This window comes from Onychostruthus taczanowskii, unplaced genomic scaffold (genome assembly GCF_017590055.1).
Source record: "Onychostruthus taczanowskii isolate IOZ18803 unplaced genomic scaffold, ASM1759005v1 scaffold33, whole genome shotgun sequence".
NCBI lineage: Eukaryota > Metazoa > Chordata > Aves > Passeriformes > Passeridae > Onychostruthus > Onychostruthus taczanowskii.
The window spans coordinates 3609859-3624896 of NW_024500683.1; the positions used below are offsets into that span (position 1 = coordinate 3609859).

The 15038-nt window shown below is 39.7% G+C and overlaps 1 protein-coding gene across 1 annotated transcript in view; it reads right to left on the reverse strand.

Moving 5' to 3' along the window:
- Window positions 1–4996: 4996 nt before the first annotated feature.
- ADGRB3 (adhesion G protein-coupled receptor B3) overlaps window positions 4997–15038 on the reverse strand; it is a 439699-nt gene continuing 429657 nt past the window's right edge. The window contains exons 29-30 of the mRNA XM_041410625.1: window positions 7104–7208; window positions 4997–5185 (exon numbers count right to left, since the gene is read on the reverse strand). Coding sequence (XP_041266559.1) covers window positions 4997–5185; window positions 7104–7208 — 294 coding nt within the window. The remainder of the gene's footprint in view (window positions 5186–7103; window positions 7209–15038) is intronic.

Below are 15038 nucleotides of genomic sequence, written 5' to 3' on the forward strand. Positions count from 1 at the left end.
ACGTTTCTTAAAAAGTAAGTAGAAAAGATTACAACATTGTACTCTTTGAGATCTGGCTAGAAATGAACCACATCTCCCCAAGCACATATTCAGCTGGGTACCTCTCTCGATTCCTCCCTCAGCACATGAGAAGTGGTTGGATTGCACAAGTGAGACCTGTGACACTTTTTTGAGAGAAGGAAATAAACTTTGCTCCTACAAACTGCTTCTGGTGCCTTATCCAGAGATGCAGCACAGCCTCGAGCTAACACCTGAGGAACTGAGAGTCTGCTATCAGTGCATGTCTCCATCTGCTATGGCCAGCAGAGATTTCCATATCCCCTCTATTGCCCAATGGAAAGCATTCTCCTGATGCTGTCAGGGATGCCTGCTTCCAGGTTTGTTAAACCTGATCTGGCAACTATGGGGAACAGAGACAAGCCGAAGCATCAGAGAGCATTTCTCCTGATGCAGCTTGGGGCTTGAAGGTTTTTTTGCTTCATTGTTTGTTTTTGTTTGTTTTTAAAAGAGATGATCCTAGTTTAATCCTTTGTAAAACAACATTAGATGATTTATGTCTTATCATCATGGAAACAAATGAAGATCTCGAAGGAGGAGTGTCAGGACATCACTTCCAGGAGCACTGATACATTGCTAGAAAAGAACTCAGACTCAGTAGTTAATTAAATGGAAAAGATCTCTAGCTCTTTTTTCTTTTTCCCAAATCTTCATCATAAAACAGTCATTAGCATTACATATATGCCAGTATTAAACCACTGGTACTCCAAAGGTGCATCAGGATGGCAGCACTGCTGTCCTACCTTGCATCCCTTGTAGCATCACTTACACTCTCCTCCCTTATGTCCAAGAGATATTCTAGAGTATGAGCTGAAGTTTAATAGTGACTAATTCATAGTTTACCTCCAAGTTTCTGAGGTAAACAGGCAAAGGCCCATGTAGAAAATAATTTTGGTAGCAACACAAAACCCCTTTACACAGCCTTGGATCTGAAATCCTGGACATCTTGAACTCTTGTCTGAGTGACCTTTGGCTGCTCAGCTAGATTTCCTGTATGCACTGCTTCCCTACACTGAAAAGTCCAGGCCATATTTTCTTCAGCACTTACTTGTCAGAGAAAGAAAACCAAAAACTTACATGCAACTTCCCTGAATATGCATGTAAGAAGAAGACAGAGGAACTGCATAGGGTTTTATACAACTGTTAATGTGTATTTAAACTGTTGAGAAAATGATGCCTTTAATAAAAAATATTTTTGCCTCTCGTATATACATCTAAGGAGTACGTATTTTGAGTTGCTTCTGGGTAAACTCTGGGCTGAGCTCAGCTGCCTCGGTCTCCTCCAGAAACATGGGCTGAGCCCTCAAACACCTGAGGCACTCTCAAACACCTGAACCTTTGTGTAGCTGCAGCTGGGCCCCAGCTGAGGTAGCCAGGCCGTGCAGAGTGGCACTAGCTGGCAGGCAGATGCAGGCCCCCCTGTCATGTCTGTGCCTAGTATGATTTAGGAAGTCCTGACTTAATTCTTATTTACATGTAATAAAATGCCAAACATCTGCTCAGTGCTTTATCAACATTAAAGCCAGTGCATAAAAGTTTGTACTCTCCTGCTGGGCTCAGTCTGACATGCATAATTTCAGAGACATTGAGCAGAAACTGCAAGTATGAGTGGCATCTCGCTTATGGGAAACAAACTCTGTTTTAATAGGAAGCAGTCAAATCAGTAGGTAAATATACTGGGTTTCAGCATACTTTTAATTTCTAAATATGAAATATGTAAGAAAATAAAATGCATAGCATTTTCTGCTCAGAGCAGCACCAATTCTAAATAAAGAGGCACTGAATGTTGCTGCTCATACACTGAAAGCACATCTGTGACTGCCGTGTGATACACAAAAACCCAGGCTAATGCTAAACCTGAATCCATTGGGTTATTAATAACAGCACAACTGGGTCAGCAGTCTATTGAGTGTAAACTGATTTATCATGTTTCCTGGGTAAGTTTGCAGCCTACCCTAAGCTTTCTACAGTTGTAACTAGACCACCATTGAACAGGAGTTAGGTGATATAAAGCTTGTACATATAATTTTGGCATTACAGTTATTGAAAACCCAAGGTATTCAAGATTTGTATTATGTTTAGATCGGTCAAGGAGGATGCTAAGGCTTATAACTGAATTCAGGGGTCTAAGCTTCCTTGGCTGGGCTCAAAAATTACACATTTTATAAAACAAGCTCTGAGACTTCTTACCATATGGAATGAAATCCTTAAAAAAAAATGCAGTTTCTGTTGTATGTAGTGAGACGTTTTTGGTGCACTAGCTGATCTGAAAAGTTAGGAGCTGCACAGCCAGCCTTGCCATCTGCCTCCTTCTGCATCAGGCTCTTGAAAAACGGCCAGTTCTGTTTGACTGATGTATCACAGTGTAGAATGACAGAATCATAGAAACATTAAGGTTGGAAAAGACCTCCAAGATCATCAAGTCCAACCTTGACTAACACCACCTTGTCAACTAAACCACAGCACTAAGTGAGATGTCTAGCTGTTCCTTGAACACTTCAGAGATGGAGACTCCACTGAGCAGCTCAGCCCAATGCTTAACCACCCTTTCCAACCTAAACCTCTCTGATGCAAGGGAGGCCACTTCCTCATCCTGTCACTGGTTGCCTGGGAGAAGAGACTGACCCCCACCTGGCTACAGTTTCCTTTCAGGGAGCTGTAGAGAGGGATGAGATCTCCTTCGAGCTTCATTTTCTCCAGGCTAAACAATCCCAGCTCCCTCAGATGCTCCTCACAGGACTTATTCTCTAGACCTTTCACCAGCCTTGTTGCCCCTCTCTGGACATGATCCAGCATCTCAACATCCTTCCTAAATTGAGGGGCACAGAACTGGACACTGCATTCAAGGTGCAGCCTCACCAGTGCTGGGAAGAGTCACAGCCCTGGTCCTGCTGGCCACACTATTGCTGATACAGGTCAGGATGCCACTACCCTTCTTGGCCACCTGGGCACACCCTGGCTCATGCTCAGCTGCTGCCACCAGCACCCTCAAGTCCCTTTCTGCTGGGCAGTTTTCCAGCCACCCTGTTCCCAGCCTGCAGCACTGCATGGGGCTGTTGTGACCCAAGTGCAGGACTTGGCACTTGGCCTTGTTGAACCTCACAGCGTTGGCCTCTGCCCATGGATCCAGCCTGTCCAGATCCCTCTGCAGAGCCTTCCTGCTTTCCAGCAGATCAACACTCCCACCTAACTTGATGTTGTCTGCAAACCTGCTCAGGGTGACAGTACTACATCATCCAGGTGCCTCCAGGCAGTTACAGGACCTGGTACCAGGCTGGTGGCTAGTTATTTCTTATATGCTTAAAGATTTAAACCCTGAAGCATTAGATTAGAGAAGTCTTCACTCAGCATGAGGTGCTCACTCAAAGCAGGCGAAGTCAGGCTCCCTTTTGTGACTTAAATACCTTATGGCCTGGAGAAAAGATTGTCAAACTGAAACAGTTTCTGAGGATTGGTCCTAAGGTTGATCCCAAGTACTTTTCTCTTAACAGATGGGTGCTGATCTTCCTCTTCCAATTCTCTGGGTTAAGTTCTCACTGACACGCCTCTATTCTTATCTTTTCCTAAGCAGATTGGTGGTCATGTTTTCTTCCTAAGATCTCTCCAGCTAGTAGGCTGCAGCACATTCACTTTTGTACAGCAGGAACTAAAATAGTTTTTGAAACTTTTTTCTAGAATTATGACATCTGAAGATTTGAGGTATCCTTCCATCTATGTCCCCCACAGCTATGCTGTAGATGAGATTTTTGAAGATCTGGTTTTGATTATATGCATGGAAAAGGATTATTCTTTTCAATACAAAGAATAATCATATTCTGCTTGTGATTTATGATGAAGCTGACTCTGTCTTTATGGGTTTGGTTCATTGTTTTGGTTTTTTTTTTAAATCTAAAATACTTAGGAACTTTTTTTATCTTGAGATCATTTTTTGTTATACAGCAAGAACACCATGCACAAGATATAATGATTTGAAGTTAGCATTTCCTTTGGGTGCTGAGCATTGAAACTTAACTTATTTACCATTATTTCTCTTTCTACAACTAGACAAAAATTCTTATAGAACAGAAGAATTGTAATAGTATTCTGACAAGTCCAATTTATATTGTACATTGTTGGGAAAAATCCCCTAAGAAAATGCAGAATGGCTAGAAGCCTACTAACATGATTTAGAAACTTTTTGCAGAAGCTACATACAACATGCTATTAGAACTGCAAATACATATTCACTACTTGTGTTTTGTAGAAAATTGTATAAATATTCACATTTAAGAGAAACAATATGGAATAAAATGCACTAGAAAACTTATATGTAGACAAAGGTTTATTTACACCATACAACATTTTAAATATTTTATACACAGCTGCAGCAGAGAAAGCTATTCTGAGCTTTCCAGAGAAAACTGCAATAATAAAGATGTGAAATATATTATTCATATAAAAGTGAGATTATTACTTTATTGCATTTAAAGCAATGAAGAATGTAGCTCAACAGACATTCATTTAATGACAAAAACTTTGCTTTTATATTATAAAGTAAAAAGTGTAGTAATGGCCAAACAGACTGTTATAAACTTTAAAAACTGCATAAATATATACATTGTGCTTCATGGTGAAGTTTTTTGAAAACTAAACCAAATGAAGCTGTTACAACATGAATCGTTGCTTGAGGTTTATCTATAAAGATTACCTTACAAATCCATTCCACGGGTACTTACAACACACGATGGTAAGAATTGTACACCTGGTTCTCCACTAGCCGCACTAGTGGGAATAAACTGTATGAAAAAAACCACTGACATTTGGCACAGGAAGAGCCTGACATAAAGGAGTTGCAATGTTCAGACAGGAGTGTCAGGATCGTCAGGATTCCCAAAGTCTTTTTATTGTCAGTGCAATGAATTATTTTTACTTTGTTTCTGTTTTGTTCAGTTCGTTTTTGTTAAACTTCTGTTTGAAAGTCACCTTCTTGCACATCTAAAGGCAAGTTCAGACACTTCTCCCATTCTGCTGGTCTGAGTTCTAAAGCATCTTTTGCCTCTGTGTCTAATACATTTATCGTTGTATAGTGTTGGTAGTCACCTGTGGTTTTGAAACTGTCCCATGGAGCCTTGCTCGGTCCTGAGTTCTCCTGAAGACCAAAGAAAGAAGAATTAAAATCAAGGATGAAATTATGCAGTTTCCATTTATAAGGCTGATTGCTGACGTGCTCTCATGAGACACAGAAGCTGGAGAGGGGAAATGGCTTTGCAGGGAGCCAGGCTGGCGGGTGCTCGGCACCACTGCAACTCTTTCTCTGTGAACAATCAACACTTTGGCAGGCTCCTCACCTGAGCTGCCAGCTAAGCCCTTTCTTTCACAAGAACCAATGGGTGAGGAATGGGCTGAGAGATCCAGTACCAATAGACATCTTTCTAAGAGTGGGAGAAAAGTGGGAGAAGAGAAAGGAAGGTAACAGAGAAGAGACTGTTGCTTGAAATATGGAGTGGTTTGAAACAGAGACTGCCAGCTGGATTTTAAATTGTGGCAGGTGCATGGCAGAATGACAGAAACCTTGAAAATGCTGTGAGAGCCACCTTGCCTTGCAGGTGGATGAGCTCACATATATTAGAATTAACAGACTGAAAGGTGATTATTTTCCACTGAATGATATTTTATTTTTTTAAGGCTATGTTTTATAAGGTAAAAGACTTTATGGACCAATTTAATTAGAGATTTCTGCTGTAACATGATGCATGGGATTCAGCTGCTAAAATCCAATATTTTTGCACCGTCTAAGATGTCTTTGGACTTTCTGCTTAATCTCCAACTGTCTTTCATGAGAGGTGCACATCTCCTTTGAGCCCTGAATCATCGCTGCCTGTACTGTGCTGTAAACCAAGACCTCTGTCTAAAATAGCCTGAGATGCCTATATTTAGGTACCTGGATCACTCTCTGACTGTCTCACAAACAGACCATTCCTCTAGGCAGCTTTTATTAGCAGACCTTTCAAAAGCACAGGACCAATGTGAAGCAGAGTAAACACAACTCTTCCACTGTAATTCCCTTTGAGATTTTGAATTAATTCAAGCTTTATGTGAATAGCAAATCTCAAGTAGGGAGACAAATGAAAACGTTATATGTCAGCTGATCTCAAAAGGGGGAGTGAGTGTGAACTTGATACAAAATAACACATATGACAGATAAAGGTTCATCAAAGAATCAGGGCTAAATTTCTGCTGGATTAAGATGATGTAAAAGATGTAAATCCATTGGCCTCACATCTGCTTAATACCTCTTCTTCATGTCTGAAAGCAGCTCTTCTGAAAAAGTTATAGAATACAATGATTCTAGCTCAGTTCCATTAAATACACAAGTTTCACATTATAAAATTATATAAAAATTATTACTAATCAAAATATTACTGATAAAAATATGTCAGACTAAATGAGCTGTTTTAATTAGGTAGAATCAACTACTTCCTTGCCCTCATTATCAGATGTAGTCAGAATATTAAGCATGTGTGTATGAGTGTGTGTGTATAAATTTGAATTATGATGATAGCAGCCTCAAACCAGGATGATTTAATTTTTGCTTTTCCCATGGTAAATATTTATAAATCTATTTTGGAAAAGACATGGCATTACAGAGATCTTGTGTGCTTTCTGGACAATTGCACATACAGGTAAACCCATCTGGACTTGTTTGCAGTATCTAATTTATTATCTCCTTGCCTAGCTAGAGGAAAAGCCTTATTGGTCAAATGCTATCAGTGAGCTGCTTTCTCTGTATAAAGGCCCTTAGACACAGCAGGCACATACAGATTTGAAATGCATTCCCTACAGTTCAATGACTTGTCATCTATAATGATGTTAGTGAGTTAGTTATGGTCTAATTGTAGAATGTAATGAGTCTCGTCACAGGTTGGATTACTGAAAATAGCTTTGGTTCTCATTTCTGAGGTACCTAAAGGTGAGGACTTCTTGGGAAATGTACTGGAATCAAAAGGCTCTTGTTTCACTGTTGTTTAGGATCCACCATATTTTAAATATAATAGAAGGACACTTACCATACTGCCTGATTTTGGTACATCCCGAAATCTGTCCAGAGTCTGAAATTTCTGATTTAACTCTTGAAACAATTCCATATGCCTCTTTCTTGTATGCATGACCTTCTGCAAAATGGAATATACTTGCTTATATATATAATTGAATCTGGTTGTTATGTTTTGTTTTGCGTTTTGCGTTTTTGTTTGGCTTTTTTTTTTTTTTTAAGAGAAGCATTACTTTTTTCAATATAATAAAGTAAATTGAATTTGGCAGGGCCATCTTTTCCCTGTGGATTTGACCAGTGGAAGTGAATTGCCCTGACCATTCTCTCTGCTGTGTTTAATGCTCCTCCTGTCTACAAGAGATTGATTTAACCCTACATTTACTGAGTTGCTGAAATTAGGGGTCACTAATGTTAGCTTGGAAGTATCTTGAAATTAATGGCAATTGCTCTGAAGAATATTTCTCTTGCATATCAAGAATATTTTCTAAAACTTCTGTTTTCAGCATGGATGCTTAAATTTTAATTTCTATAGGAAAGCAACAGCACTTTTTAATGGTCCCTGTTGGAATAATTTTCATGAGAATGCTGAACTCAAAAATCTTGGCTCAAAATAGAAAACCCCCAAATGTTATATCTTTTTAATTAGACATTTTCTTGTCATTCAAATCATCATAAAATGCAGCTGAAATTGCATTCATATTAAGAAAAGTAGGCACATTTTTTCAATTTTACTTGCTTTCTTATTTCATGGACCAAGAAATTTGAGACTGCCCTCCCTCTAGCCCATGCTGAGGGCACTCTCCCACAGAAACTCATTATATGGCATTCCTGTGGGAGGGGGGTGACCCCAAAGAGGGGTGACCCCAAAGAGCCCCCACAATGCACACCTCAGTGCACACGCCTCAGCCATGTGCGGCTGGGCAGCTGCTTGGAGAGTGAAGCCTGTTTTCAAGCCTAGATTGTAATCTATGCTCATCAGAGCTGTTTCCAAAGGAATTCATGCTCAGTTATGGATTCAGAGCAGCCTCTGGAGACAAGATGAAGGCTGCTTACTGTTTGACCATTCTCATGGTTCTGTGGTCTGGATGGTCTGGGGATGGGAGGGTCTGAGGATGCTCCACCTCAGTCCAACAGTGGATGGGCTTGGCTTTGCTTTTCTTAAGCTTTGTAACTGCTCGAAGTTGAATTACAGCCAGGGATGCTGACAGACAAGGTGCAGGACACAGGCCTTTGTGCAAGTCCTGATTTTGTGTCAAGCCTGATTTTCCCTGGCGTTGTGAGTGAAACCCTGAAAACTTATGTATGTGGTGCCTGAGTGCGACCCTTTCCTTCAAGTAACACCCCTGCCAAACCTAGGTTAGTACCTTTTAAAATGGAGTGGCAACAGCTGACTCTCAATATTCCTTTATCAGTGCCAACTTTATCTTTCATTTGCATCATGTCTTTAGAGATTTCTTGAAATGTGGCTGCTCTTTTGGCCAGGAATTTCTACTGCTATGCTCTAATACCTTTACTAACCTTAATACTGCCACACAATAGCTTGAGAAGTTGTTAACTTCTGAGGAAAGGAGTTTGGCAATATGTCTCACAAAGAGACATGAGACATCAGCAATTAAAGACCTATTAACTTGAGTTGTGGGGTGAATAAGGGAAAACCTTTTGCAGGTAATAAACTCCTTGCAAAAGGTAATTTAACTAGACATAGCTATCTACTGAAGTTACTTCCTAGGGATTCTTTTCACATATTGCTGCCATGGTAGACAGGATTATACAGCAATTTTCATATACATAAAATTTTTTAAAAAAAGGTTCTACCTCAAATATTATTATTGGCTTAAAGAAGGAGATATGGTCATGGGAATAAAACAGTTTTGGTGGGCTAAAACACTAGCTCTAAAAAGCAGGAAATAATATAAGGCTGTGAAACAAGCATCTTCATTTGGAAACTTTTTAGTAGAAAGGTGGGAATATAGAGAATGCTACTTTCTTATATCTTTTCCTTAATCATGGACCCAAGATGTCATTAAATAGCAAATATGAATAATGCAAATGTCTTACTCAGTTCATTACATTATTCCTGAGGAGAAGAAGGTGGGAGGAGAAATAAAATACTTGCACCGGGAAGTCTGCCAGAAACAAAAATCTTTACATTTTATTCTTAATAGCAGCATGACTGGTATGAACATGTACCCATGGATCTTTTGGTTACTTTGTGTTTTCCTGGCTTCCATTCCATAATTCCTACCCACTGACACCCACTCCCTCCCTATTGCTTATAAAGAACAATCTGAACTGAAGGTGCAGCAACTTAAATTTCCAACTTTACCTCTCAATTTCTATACTTTTAATTTTTTTTTTTTTTTTTTTTTTTTTTGTTAGAAAGCACCATCTTATCTCCTTTAGAGAAAATATGCTTGGTTGGGTAACTTTCTTTTTTATGAGAAAACAACCTGCAAAGTATTTGTAGCATGTTATTCTGTTTTCTCTATTAAATGGGCAGTGTGGACAACACCCCTTCATTAATCTTTGAAATACTAAGATTCAACAATACAAAGCTGTAGATCTTGACCACTAATACTAGGATGACTGTAGCAGCATCAGGATCTGAAAAGGATGGAAAATGAACTTGTGCTTCCCTTTTTTCTTTAGGTGCAGCTGTGCAGTTGCCCATTGATGCTGCATCCCTGCCAGAAGCACAGAGTCAGCCACCAGGCTGCAGACACACATCTTCTTGTGTTGCCTCCTGAAGGTTCTGTAAGTCTTGTGCCCCACACCCTAAAGGGGGTCAAGCTGAATTGACACCCCTTCCACATTTCTACCCCCACTCTTAAGTCAGACAGAGTGTGTGTTTTGAAGAGTCTATGCCTTACTCTGAAGATCACTTACTCACAGAAAAGGATTCAGAGTGTGGACGGCTGTCAGCAAGATGGGGAGGACTTAGAACATAACTCTGTTACCAGCTCCCTTTTTTATTTATGATAGGGCTTTAGCTCAACTCTAACTGAAGACAAATATACTCAATGAATATTTAAGGACACCCCACCTGCAGTACTGTATTCAGCTTTGGGGTTGCCAGCATAAGGTCCATGTTGGAGTGAGTGCAGTGGAGGGTGACAAGGGTGATCAGAGGGCTGGAGGACCTCTCCTATGAATTCAGAGAGAGAGAGAGTTGGGGCTGTTCATCTCTAACAGAGATGAGAAGGCCTCGGGGAGATTGTACAGCAGTCTTGCAGGACCTAAAAGGGGCCTGAAAGAAAGCTGGAGAGGGACTTTTTACAAGAACATATAGAGACAGGACAAGTGGTGATGGCTTTAAGCTGAAAGAGGGTAGGTTTAGATTAGATATAGAAAAAGACTTTTATGATGAAGGTGATGAGACACTGGAACAGGTAGCCAGGGAAGCTGTAGATGCCCTATTACTGAAAGTGTTAAAAGTCTGGTTGGATGAGGCTCAGCCTGGTCTAGGAGAAGGTGTTCCTGACAATGGCTTGGGCTTGGCTCTAGATGACTTTCAAGGCCCCTTTCAACCTAAGCTATCCAGTGATTCTATGATCTGTGGTCAATCTCATAAATAACAATATCATCATCATCATCATCATCATCACCATTAGCTGGTAATTTAATTTGCCTTGGAGATTTTCTACATTGTTGCAGTTAAAAATGTTCCTTCTCAAACCTTGTACAAAGCAGCCAAGTTGAAAGAACAGATGGGGGAATGCCTTCCCAGCCCTCTGATGGAAACATGCTGTTGTTTCAAGATGTTATAGGTATGATCAGTTGCCAAACTTGGGAACAGGAAATAATTTTTACCTGCATGCTTATTTTTTTTTACCTTAGCCTTAAAGATATGTGTTCAGGTTAGTAAGAGAATGATTTTAAACTTTTGTGAGTTATAGTAGTATTACAATAAATAGCTATGGCAGATGAAATTCTGAAAGAATGCAGCTCCAGTAACCAGTGATCAATTTAGCATTATTGTTGGTGCAAGTCTACTGATCTGTGGAAAGGAAAGAAGACAGTCTAGTATTCACACTTGTTCTGTGTATCCTTGCTCTCCCTCAGACCTAGAGATGAGTCAAATCCTGGCGATCAGGGTAATAAGGCATTTTCTGAATTATCTGGCATAAATATTGTTAACAGAGTAGATCCAATGAATTGCTGATAGAAATGAGAGTGGGGTGACTGGCGAAATCCAAAAGTCAAAGTTTCTCATAGAATGTAAAGGTAATTGTGATCTTGAATCCTAAAATGCATGACAGTAGTACTCTACTTTAGCTCTCCTACATGTTTTTGTAACTGCCAGCATTCACCTATTATAAAGCCCTCCTGGGAATTTCTACAGCATCTGTATTTCTGTTCAACATAATTAGAATGAATTTTATTTGATATGACAGCTAACTGTTAGTGCTGAGAATTAATGAAAAAGCTACCTGTCCAGCGGTAGAGAAAAAATGACAGGAGTTGGAGGGCACTTAGCTGGGGTTAGCACAGCTTGTGACAGCAAGGATCCATAATGTCCAGACCAATAATTTTGCTCATGTTTTGGACACCAGACTGCATGAATGAGTCCAAACTTGTCTTTATTAATAGCAAGAAAAGAGCTGTAAAGTTGCTTTATCTTGACTGCTCATTTAGCAAACTTCAAAGTTCAACTAGATTAGTCACTGTTTTACAAAATCTAACTGTGGACAGTATATTGTGTAGCAGAAATACTTCCTGCTGACAGGCTAAGCCCTGTTTGTTACACTTCATTTTTTTTTTTTTTCTTGCATGAAAGGATAATTTAAGAATATAATGGCAAGCTATTTAAAAAGGGAAAACAAGATACAGGTGCCCAGTTTTGATACCCCCCTCTCTAACCACCTTGAGATCTATGGTAAGTGCATGCCAGTTTTGATGCCATCCTTTTCTCTCTCCCTTTCTTTTGACTGAAACACATGTTCTATAACAGAACCCACACAGACACAGGACTTTCATTATTTATAATTCATTGCAAAGGCCCTTAAAACTACATTCGTATTTCTGCATGTATTGAGGATAACAGAAAGTATTTTGTGATGTTATATAGTCTTAGTCTAGTTGTGCTCACGTTGCATAGCAGCTGGTTTTGTGTTTCTTCTGTGGTTCTTGGGGGAAAATGGCCTTTCTCATATTTTTAATGTATTTTTATTGTTTTCCTTTCAAATTATTTATATTAAAGTGAATGTTCCATTGGAAGCCACAAGAAAAATCTTTTTTTTTTTTTTTTTAAGTGTGAAATAATGAGTAAATATATAGTAATAAGTCAAACATGTCCAAGACTATTCTTTGGCAACATCTAACATGGAATGGTCTCCATGAATACTAAACTGTGTTCAATTCTCTTAGTCTAAAAGCAAATTGTCTATTGTGAATGGCACCCAGATTGAATTGAGTTCTTTAATGACACTCAAGAACTCCTTGGAGAGACAAGAGTGGTCCAGATGAAAATAGTGAAGGTTTTTCTAAAAACGAATCCATTTAAAAGCTGTCATTTTTGGCACCAAGGAATATTCCCTCAAATGTCTAATTTATTAAGATAGACATAGCTGGAGTATTTGTCTTGAATGTATAAGCAGACATGTGTGAAAGGTTGAGGATGTAAAGACTGCAGAGAGAGTGTTAAAAGGACAGAGGTAGCCAAACTTGTCCCACCCTTGTCCACACTGCATACTTAACATTTGTTATCTTCAGAACCACACCCATGCCATTTTATGATCTGGAATCCTCAGAAATATGGAAGGGCATTGTCTCAGAGAGTGCCAACAAAGCAGAGAAAGTGTTAAACATTTAAGTAGTATGTTCAATTCCTTTGGCTTGATCTTACCTCCAGACTGTATTCAATTTTGCAGTCAAGCTGCTTTGGGGTATCCAAATAGCAGCATTTTGGCCACACATTATCTCAATATTTTTTGGTTTTTTTTTATTTTATTTTATCTTAGAAAGCCATGCTATATGTAAGGATACAGAAAAGTCCACAGACTTAATCAGAAAAATAATAAAGCTGGGGGATGAGATGGGGTTAGTCTGTAGCAATACTTGTAAAACACAGTAGCAACTGGCACAGTATTGCTGATCACTCACTTCCAGTGGCCCCATCCTTTCCTTTTTACAAAAATGTATTTTCCTGCACTTTAATAATAATTTTAAAAATACTAGGCCATGGAACATCAATATTGCAAAAAAGTTAAGAAAAAGGTGTAAATAAACAACAACACACAGCTGGGAGGAGTGGCTGATACCCCAGATGTCTGAGCAGCCCTTCAGAAGCACCAGTACATGTTGGAGAAGTGGGCACAGAACTGTCAGAAACTCAACAGAGGAAAGTGCAGGATCCTGCACCTGGAGAAGAATAATCCCCTGCACCAGGACAGGCTGGGTGCTGACCTGCTGGAAAGCAGCTCTGCAGAGAGGAACCTGGGTGTCCATGGACAACACAGAAGAAGAGCCATGGATAATAAGTTCTCCACGAGCCAGCAGTGCCCTTGTGGGCAAGAAGGCCAATGATGTCCTGGGGTGCATTAGGAAGAGCATTGCCAGCAAGTTGAGGGATGTGATCCTGACCCTCTACTCACCCCTGGGAGGACACATTTGGAGTTCTGAGTCCAGTTCTGGGCTCCTCAGTAGAAGAGGGACATGAAGCTCCTGGAGCAGGTCCAGGGGAGAGCAACAAAGATGATTAAGGCATTGGAGCATCTATCTTTTGAGGAAAGATTGAGGGAATTTGGCCTGATCAGCCTTGAAAACAGACAACTGACAGTAGACCATATCACTGTCCATCAGTATCTAAAAGGTGGTGTTGAGGAGGTTTCCAGGCTCTTCCCAGTGCGGCCAAGCAACAGGTCAAAAGGCAAAGGGCAGAAACTGATGCACAGGAAGTTCCACGTGAATATGAGAAAGAATGTCTTTGTTGTGCAGGTGACTTTGCACTGGCACAGACTGCCCAGAGAGGGTGCAGAGTGTCCCTCACTGGAGCTATCCAAGAATCATCTGGGCACAATCTTGCGCCATGTGCTCTAGGATGACGCTGCCAGAGCCGTGAGGTTGGACCACATGACCCATTCTGTGGTCTGTTCCAACATGACCCATTCTGTGAGTCTGTGAAACCATGTGAGTCAAGACAAAATATGTAATGAGGAATCCAGTTTCTTGAGAGCAGAATGTGTACTGCATTGTTGGTGTTTATTTGGTGTTGGATTATGTTCCTGAGCGACAGGAAGAATGTTTTAGTATGTGTTGCCACAGAGAATGCTCTCATAGTAATATCTCTACATTTCAATGACAAAACTACTAAAGTTTAGAATTCTTTATATCACCACAGTTATAAAACTTCCTATTGAATTTAATTTTAGAGTTGCTTGCTCATCAGAATTTTGTTATTGTTTCATGTATTTCTTCTTCCTTTCTATGCATTTATCCTAAAACGTATTTAGGGTAACTGCAAACAGGGGAGTTTTTGAATTATGGTTGATATGTGCTGATCACAGGCTTTCAAATTTTAGCCCACAATCTGTAGGTTCTACACAAATACAATTGTTCACTTTCTTTGGAGACACACAAAATGTATTATATCAAAATACTTCTATGCATGAATAGATGATCTATGTGAAAACCTCAAATTATGAACAACCCCTTGAAAACTAACTGCTGTATTCCTTCTGGTAGAAATCAGAGAAAAAAACTTCAAACAAATCTCTAATCGTACTGACTGAGAACAAAATGGTCATTAATGAACACAACTAAACCTTCTCACTCGACAGGATCTAAGTCAGAAATTATGCATGTACAACCTAAAGAACCTTACATGAACTTTATTTTTTATATACCATGTGATTCATAAGCTGTGACACCTGCAGCACTACGTCATTCAAAATTTGGTACATTCATAATCACTACTTGGATGTGAAAGTCATATTTCAGTAAAGTAGTATTG